Source organism: Triticum dicoccoides, chromosome 5B (genome assembly GCF_002162155.2).
Source record: "Triticum dicoccoides isolate Atlit2015 ecotype Zavitan chromosome 5B, WEW_v2.0, whole genome shotgun sequence".
NCBI classification, from domain to species: Eukaryota; Viridiplantae; Streptophyta; class Magnoliopsida; order Poales; family Poaceae; genus Triticum; species Triticum dicoccoides.
In genome coordinates, this window is record NC_041389.1 from 57,449,964 (window position 1) to 57,459,492 (window position 9,529).

The 9,529-nt window shown below is 47.4% G+C and overlaps 1 protein-coding gene across 1 annotated transcript; it reads right to left on the bottom strand.

The window, feature by feature from the left end:
* Nucleotides 1–603: 603 nt before the first annotated feature.
* LOC119305380 (7-deoxyloganetin glucosyltransferase-like) lies at nt 604–8,021 on the bottom strand. Its single transcript, XM_037581904.1, has 2 exons — nt 7,529–8,021; nt 604–1,559 (listed from the first exon to the last, which is right to left on the bottom strand). The coding sequence occupies exons 1-2, from the start codon at nt 8,019–8,021 to the stop codon at nt 604–606; spliced, it is 1,449 nt and encodes a 482-aa protein (XP_037437801.1).
* Nucleotides 8,022–9,529: the final 1,508 nt, after the last annotated feature.

Here is a 9,529-nt window from a genome sequence, read left to right on the forward strand (position 1 = left end):
TCCTGCGCGACGCCGTCGGCGAGGCGCCGCCCCCGTCCTGTGCGCCGCCGTCCGCCAGGCGCCGCCCCCGTCCTGCTCGTCTGCGTGCTGAAGCGGGTGGAGGAGAGCGCGGCGTCCCTGCCGGAGTGGAAGTGGGCGGGGCTGGACGAGGCCGTCGTGGCCGACGCGCGGCGGCTGCACGAGCGTGCCGAGGAGGTGGTGCTGGGAGGACGGAGCAGGACAGGCGGCTGCTGCGGAGGGACCCGGCGTGGAGCGCGTCCGCGCGCGTCGTCATGCCGGCCCGCGCTGGCGGACGGCGCCACCGTTTGGTAGAAGCCGAGCACTACCGCCCGCTATGTCCGCTATGTCCGCTATGTCCGCCTTTTCGTTCTCGCGTTGGTTGCCGGCGGTATCCTCATGTCCGTCTGGCGGACAGGAGACCCAAAATAAAAAAAAGGACAAAATCTGTGTCCGTTTGGTCAGTGCGTTGGAGTTGCTCTAATGCTACGAAGTAAGTAAATAACGAGCAGTGGCTCACAAATACTTTATTGGCATCATTGATGCAGTTGCAGACAGAGCCGAACTGACCCCGATAAAAGATCCTGATCGATCAGTCAAAACTCCTCAAGCTTCAGGATTGACAGAGCCGAGCTCTCTGACCGTGGTCCGCAGGTTCTCCCATGACACCCCGCCGGGCACCACGGCCTCCTCCACCTTGACCTTCCACCCAGCCGCGCTCTCCCGCATGTCCTTTGCCTTCATCACATGCCTGACATGGCTAGCCACCTGCTCCCTCCTCACCTCGTCGTCAAGCCGGACGCCCACCTCCCACACCTCGCAGGCGTACTTGCAGTTGGTGTACTGGTCGGCGAACCCCGGCCAGCACACCATCGGCACGCCGGCGGCCACACTCTCGCAGGTGGAGTTCCACCCATTGTGCGTGAGGAAGCACCCCACGCCCGGGTGGCCCAGCACCTGATCCTGCGGGCACCACGCGGTCAGGCAGCACTGCCCTGCCGTCGCCGCGACGAACTCCGGCGGCAACGAGCTCATGCCAGCGCCGGCGCCGGGGACGAGGTTGTCCCTGATGGACCAGAGAAACGGGTGGCCGCTGGCGGCGAGGCCCCACGCAAACTCGGCGAGCTGGTCGGGGGAGAGGACCGTGAGGCTGCCGAAGTTGGCGTACACGATGGAGCCCGGTTGTTGCGTGTCCAGCCACGCGAGGCACTCGCTGTCCTGCTTCCACAGGCTCAGGCCGCTGGCGGAGCCGAAGGCGTCGTCGTCCCTTGGCCTTAGGTGGTGGTTGAGGAGGGGGCCTAGGGGACCGACAGTGTAGATGCGCGGGTATTCGGCGCGGAGAGCGGCGAGGAAGTCAGCTTCTAGGTCGTCGAAAGTGTTGAGGATGAGCGTGCCGGCCTTGGTGCAGCCGTTGGCCTCCACGATGTTGAAATGGAGGCCGAAGTCATCCGGGTCGGTCGTGCGGACGAAGCTGGAGGTGTCTCCGAGGCTGATCGGCGGCAGGCCCGAGATCCAATCGATGACCGTTCTACTCAGGTGTCCGTTCGTCAAGCAGCTCTCGTCTGCAAACATACGTATGTAATAACAGTACAAACAATGAAACAAATACTGTAAGTTGCTCAAAAAACAAAGGTTTGCCAAGTTGCTCGAAAATTTATAATAAGGCAATGTTTTATTATTTTTTGAATAAATTAAGGCAATGTTTCGAGGCAAAGAGTTGTAAAAATCACATTGAGTTTTGAGAAACGGATTTTTTTTATTGTTTCTCAATTGGATAGGAGAGATGATTTGTGACAGACAAGTGCGGGGACGTGCATGTCCTTGGTGCTCGCCTTTTATTTTGGCTTCCGAATTTTAAAGTTTTATATCTTTTAAATAAAAAAAATCCAAATTAAGTTCCGTTCACATGTTCGTTTTTCCTATGACCAGCACTTTCAAATAAGATCCATTTTGTGATGACTTTAAGAAAAATGTGAAGTTCCAATTTTGATACGAACAACCGATGACAATTAATTATTTTGTGTCTACGGCCAACAAAAAAAATTGCTTGAAATTATATCCCACAAACTAGTTGAAACGTCGCAGTTTTAGATGCAAAAATCATGAACCGTTGAAACTTGATTCTTTTTTAGGGATTTTCTTTTTCCCTGTGCCCTCACGCGGGATAGAACTACTGTGTGAATGGCGAGGCAAAACGAGTGGACGACATGACTTGACAGATGAGTGCCTCCGCACTCGCATGCCCTGCGCATTCGGGAAATAGTTGTAGCTCAATCACTCCATACCTAATGTGCACCAAGATTTGTGCTGCTACAAGAAAAACTCGTGTTGACTGAAAAGACAAGCTCCCCATACGTGCCATGGCAGCGCAGGTTCTTCGGGTTGTTCGGTTGATGCCCACCAAATCGTGGGCTTCGTGGGCACACCAAAAAATTGGCGGCTGATTTAGCCACCCCTAGTTTCGTCAATGAATTGGCGCAGAAGTACAAAGGAAAAGGCATGGTAAGTTGGTGAACCAAAGTTCCTATCCAAACAAGATGCAGTGCTCCAGACAACGCCAAAATATTGACTGGGCATACGGGGGATCCAATCCAAACAGCCCATTGGTGCCCGGATGGCCTTTTCTTGTGGTAGCTTTCTTTTCTTCACATTCTTGTTCTATTAGCATGGACTTTTTTATCCAGATTGTGTGGACAAGGCAATGCAAATTGGAACTGTTGAATCAAACATTAGCCCCGAGAAGTTAATGGTGTGCTAAATGAGCTAGTTAGAGTTTGTTATCATAATAACTTCTCTTGTACTTGGGATGATGATCTTTTAAATGCTTACTCGTAAATCTTGCAAATAATGTAAGTGTTGCTTTAGTTAATAAAGCTAGCTAGCCATGATGCCCTTTTCTGAAAAAAAAAGCATATAAACATTTTTTCAGCCAAAAAGAAGCATGGATTTTTTTAAGGAAGAAGTATAACTTTTGTCCTTAACTATTTGAAAAGTATAGAAATGATTCGTCAACTCTTAAACCAGGAAAACCTAGTCCCTCAACCGTCAAAAGCGGATAATTTTCATCCCTCGGGCCACTCTGGGTGGTTTTGGACTGACGTGGATCCGGTATTGACCAATAACTTCCCCACCTCATATGGATCCGGCCGCCGCGCTGCATCTCCTGCTTGCCCGCCGCCATGAAACTGGAGAAGCGGTGATGAAGGCGTCGACTCACGCAACATTAAGCGTGCTTGTCCCAACTTGTCGTCAAAATTTTGACTTAATTTGATTTAAAATGTAAGAGAAAGCTCGGTATGCGAAGTAAAAAGTAACGGAGAGACCATTTTTCATTCTTACCTTTCACGTGTATGCATATTCAGTCCACATCATGTGTATGCATGTTATTTTTCATTGGCTATTAAGTTCACAATGCAAATATGTATGATATTAAGTTTATAAAATGGAAATGTTGTTTATTTTATGTGAACCAGGGACAAGCACACATCACTGTTGTTGTGAAATTTTGTGTACATCTCAAACCACTCTTTTTTAAAGAGAATTTTATGCGGTGCACCTAAAGTGACAAATCAGCGATGTCAGCTCTATTTTTGGATGCACTACACAAAATGAAGGAAGTACTATCCAAGCTCCTAACGTTGAACGGGAGAAGTAACAGTCTTTTCCAGTAATTTGAAGGAGTCATTGGAATATACTTCTGTGCCGTTATTGGATATTCAACGCCAGGACTCTTCGCCTCATTGGATCAATGTGAAGACTCTTCTCTCCAAAAACTAATTATCTTCACCCGCCAAAAAGCTAATTAACTTAGCACTTGGTTGAATATGTTCATAGACATTTTGACGTATAACACTGTGTGTATGAATGTAATGCATTTTTGTTGTGCTTATATATAGTGCATGTTTATATAACTTTGTGTTGTAGTGCATCTTGGGGCTGGCTAGCAGTGCAGACCCAATTTGCATTACCAAAATATTGTCATCACTGACCGCTGGTATGCAAAGGTGCAATCAGTACAATACTTCCCAGCCGCCCCTCTTCAAGATCATCAATGACTGGCCGCACTACCTCTCTATGATGATAAAGTCCTCACTAACCCTGAACTACTGACAACCAAGATCATCAAGGAGTTTAATTGTTAAACAATTCAATGAGGGAAGCTTAGCTACAATAGCTGCACTTATGTATTAGGGAGACTAGTTGCTAAGGTTTTAACGCACTTAGCACCCCGTGTAAGCACCAATGCATTGGAAGTAGCCTAACATCCTGGCCTCCGATTCAGGATCCGATGCCGCACAAATTCGTGCCGAATTCGGCCAATTGCCACCCCTCGCTGCCTTTAATGGCCAGCGTAGTGCTACAGCCGACCGTTGAGGTCAAATAGTGGCCGTTGCTCCATCGGAGCTCTTGACTTTCGCATGGCGCAGCGATGCCTGCTTTAGCTAGAACCCCGAGCTCCCGTCATCAACGAGACCACCCCGAGGCCATTCCTAGTTGGCACAGTGTGAGCAACTAGGCCTTGACGAGCAGCCAACTGGAATCCTCCTCCTTGCTCACTAGGTGTTCGACGAAACGACAGTTTTTGGGTGCCCTATTTTACATCATCTGCTTCGAAAAGTTTCTAGTTCCATAAACCTTCTCTGCCCTAATCTTTTTTGGGTGCCCTATTATACATGTCTATTGGAGATGCTCTTACAACCCTCGCTACCTTCTTCATGTGCTGCTGGATGGACAACAGTTGCGAGACCACCTTCCATTGTTCACTTACCAAATTTCGAATCTAATGGATGGAGGGGCAAGAAATTTACTAGCGGAATTTTCAATCCACAAATTTCTCTACCTATTTCTTGTAAAAAAGAGTTGACCATGTATTTATCCAAACATTCTATGATTTCAAAGAAGAGTGGTTAAGTACATAGTGTAGATTTTTTGCTCTTTGGGCCCAGTAATTCTTTTGTTATAGATAATAATAATAAACACATTTACTTCTTAGAAATTGAGAAATATTTCTCACATGCACATGTTAGAATACACAAGCTAGTTTGCAAATTCCAGAGGCAAATGTAACTACTTTTACAAAAACAGTAGCGTTCTAATCTACCCAAGGCTAAGGGTTCATCTATAACTTTGAACCAAAGCAAAAAGTCCAAGTTCGTTTCTTCCATAAATACCAAAGGATAGCAATACTATTCGCGGCTGTCTGAGCGAGGGCTCATTTGCACCCGAAGAATAGTAAATTCAAAGAAATAGTAAAAAAAAATCCAAAATATCGGATTTTTTGGCACAGAAGATGCTCGGATGCGTAACATTTGAGGAGCTCTAGGAAAAAAAATCGGCTCCAAACAGCAGTTCTTTTTTTCGAATATTCTTTCACAGCCTTTTGTTTTGCTAGGAATGTCCAAACAACACAATATTTTGCACGTACATTGAACATTCGAGCATCTTGAATGCCAAAAAGTTAAGTTTCTTGAATTATCTTGTCATTTTATTTGAATTTACTGTTGTCGCCCAGAGCATCGAATCACGACACTTATTTGCTATTTTGTATTATCACCTCTCTCTCTCTCTCTCTCTCCGTGTGTGTGTATGTGTGTGTGTGTGTGTGTGTGTGCAGATCACTATGATAGTATGTTTTCATGAAAATTTGGAAATATATATTGTATTTTCAACACACTATACTATTTGATTTTTATTTGGATCTTTTAGTTGTATTCCTTAGAATTTTTTTACAAGTACAAAAGAGATCAGCGAACCCGAGTGGCCATACGTAATTTACCTGCAAAGTATACGCCAAATCAGAACGCAGTAAGTTGGCGCTTAATTAAGCTGATCTTGCAATAGTTTTTTTTTGAAACGAAGGCAAAATATTTGCCTCATCAATTAATTAAGAAGAAGAGAATTGTCCAGTTAATTTTTGGAAAACCGGGCGAAAACCGATACAAACAACCCGAAACAGGCTACTAAGGAAGCACAAAACACCGTGACCACACAGACAACCCGTCAGATGCTAGGCTACTCAGGAAGCACAAAACACCGTGATCACACAGACAACCCGTCACATGCTCCTAACACACAACAATCGTACCTCACCACACTTGCACAACTCAACAGAACCTGACAAGAACACCAACAACGATGACTGGAACAAGCCACATCGGCAACACAAGAAACTCAGCACCATCCATCAAGAAACCACATACGCCTTCCCATTAGCGCACACACCGGCCACATCAATATCCTTAACCACATGCACCTCCGGCCCGAAGGACTCGGAAGACGCCTCTGGATGCTCACATGACAGACATGAATCATCTCCCTCACAGGAGGTCACTAGTGAGTCCACCTTCATGTGCTTCACTGACAAAAGCGAAGCAGAGCTCAAACATAGCTCCCTAATCTCGGGCATGGCTTGCAGCACCGGAGCCACGAGCATGGCGATGGACTCGTCTTGAGTGGTACATAACTCAGGGGGCGAGGCAGACATCGACGACGAAATGTCCCCAACACGGGGGGAGAAACAACCATATAACTTTGCCTCCATGTCCTCCTCGGAGCAAACACCAACTGCAATAGGAGGATGTGACGTCATAGCAGTCTGCAGCATAGCCGGCACAAGGGAGAGTCTACTCAGAGCAACCTCCGCCCGCTCCAAAAAGCTCCCAGCCCGCACCAGGCAGCCTTGCAGCAGCGCAATCTGATAAGCTAGAGTGGGCTGCAGCACCACTTCAGATGAGATTGTCGAGTCCACCGTCGCAGATACAACAGACGCTCAGGACCCATGGTGAAGCGCCTTTGAGGGGGCGCGAATTTCACTGGACCCTTGCGTAAAGTTGATGTAGGAATAGTTTGACTTTTATAGGTTATGAGAGAATCTCTCTTACACATGCACATGCCCCTAGAACGAGATGATTAATGATATTTTAATGGAGACTCTCCTCTAATGCAAGGTCTTGACGAGTCAAAACGACCCTTCCAGTGTTCATTGGGGTACCTACATGATCACGTGCTGTACAGTGCATGCATGATGCACGGATAGAATTATAATGGCTAGATCTCATCAGCTGGTAATGGATTGCCAGTTTTCCTTTTCTTTGGGAACGGAATGCAGTACAACATCTCTGCCTAAAAAGAAAGAGAGTAGAGACCAAGAAAAAGGAAGAGTAGGTGCAGAGACGAATATACTACAAGTAGTTAGCATACGAAAAGAGGTGTGTTCCTGTAATTTAATACTACAAGGACTTCGCAAATGAGGAGTTTTGGCACATTTTAGTGTGTGGTGTTGTCACTTTTCTGTCCCATCCATGTAAATATTTTTGTAGCGGCCTACAGCGCGATCATCACTTAAACAATGTAGGGACTTCTACGACTTGAAAATGGCATATTACTCCCTCGGTCAGAAAAATAAGTGTTTTGATCTTAATGCAAATTTGTATTAGGGCTAGTATAAGGTTGATACACTTATTTTAGGACGGAGGGAGTATTTGTTTAATGGCAACACAATTTTTTTGAAATAAATGGGTTCCAGTGTTACCTTTGAGTGGCACATAGCCTCTTTCATTTAGCTCCCGGAGCCGCATTTGGGTCATCAGCGATGCTGCGCTGTAAGCCCAAAGCACCATGCTCGGCACGCCCAGCTCCCGAGCCATGTCCAGAGCGAAGCTCATCAGCGACGTCGGCAGCACGCACGTCACCGGCGGCACGCCAGGGGTGCCGTTGAGCCGCAGGAGGAGCTCCTTCAGCGGCTCCGCGGAACGCTGGCTCGTGGAGGCAGACAGCCTGAGGTCGTAGTCCTCGGCGTCCCGGTCAGCTTCCACCAGCCCGTCCGGGATCGCCTCGAACCGGAACCCCTCGTGGCCACGCACAGCGGCGGCGCCCTCCGTGCCCTCCATGACGCGATGGTTGTGCTCGGTGTTGACGAAGGTGATGTAGACGCCATGGTGGTGCAGTAGCTTGGCCAGCTGGAGCGCCGGGTTGATGTTACCGGAGCTCGGGTGCGGAACCACCAAGGCGTGCGGCGTCGCCATTAGTTCGTTAGTCCGGCCGTCTGCGCGGGCGTACGGAGCTGTGCAATATGCGTACTATGCTTAACTGGCCTTGTTCTGGAGTATTATGCGAATCACGATGAGAGTGAGCTATGTAGTATACTTACTCTACTAGCACTTGGTGCGGACTTAATTAATACTTCATTATGTAAACTATAGCTAAGCTGTAGATGCCCTAATTAGATCGTACTTCCATGTGTAGACTCGATCGGATCAAGGTCTACTCCAGCTCGTAAGTAGTAGGTGGTTGACATTAGAGACCAGATCCATCCAAGTCTTTCTATTCTTCTCTCGATTGTAAAATTTGCGTGTGGGATCGAAACCTTGTCGACGTTCATCACTATCGATCTTAACCGTCGCACCCTAGAGGACAGGTGACAAAGAGAATTGGTCGTGTCATGGGAGAAATGAGCAAAGCCTATAGTGTCAACAAATTGGTCACTTAAAAAAAGTACGCACAAATATACATATCATATATTCATAGAAGGAGCTAAGATGACTGATAGAACACCTTTCAACACAATGCTACACTAAGGTCCTGCCTGGAATCCCCCGCAAAAAAAAAAGGTCCTGCTTGGAATGGGTGTAACTTTTTACACATGTATTTATTTTACAAGTGTAAATTACAGATCAATACTTGAAACTTACCTGGAATCAAAACTTCGGGATGAGCACCGTATTTTATACCGTCCAGAAACGAGGAGAAACGCTAATCCAAACGCGGCCTAAGAGGTTAGCAACCACTACCATGACAACACCGGCACACTACTCATCTTGCCCAAACTCAAGCCATGAATGACGAAGAGGTAGAACACAGAGCACATAGGCCGCGTCACAATCATATCCGACACTTCGGAGCATGCAAAAACTCCAACTAGATCAACGCACCCTACACTCTTAGCACCTAGGAGATCGACAAGTGGACAGAAGGAGCTAGCCTGACTCGGGGGAGACATCACAAATAAGCGTCGAAGATGGAGTACATTGCACCCCGGATGGCCATGCTCACAGCACCAACCAACACATGATAACACGTCGCCCAAGCCTTGCCACGGAGGCAAAAGAGGCAACCCACACCAGCTACTCCTCTGGAAGACACCCCGAGCACCCAAGCAGCATCTCCAAGGAGAGGACAACGCCATGGCTCCACCACTGCATGGCCCGACAAACTGAGCCTAAGGTTTCCCCCGGTGCCTGATCAGGGGATGGACATGGCCATGACAATGCCTCCAGGGAGGAGATGGGGCCCACAGGGCGTCATCGTTGCCCGCGGCCACAACAGCCAGCCATGTTCATCAAGTTTCGATACTATGCCTTTATAATCTCTCGAAACCTCCAGAAAGATTTATCGAGCAATTTTTTCACCGTCACCAACCCATGTTCCACAGCAATCTAATCTAGAGATATTTTTGATACCTTGTTAGACTAGGAATTCATCGTTGGAGCTATCTTCATCAACAGCGTCCACCCCTTACTTTTAGAGAGAGAGA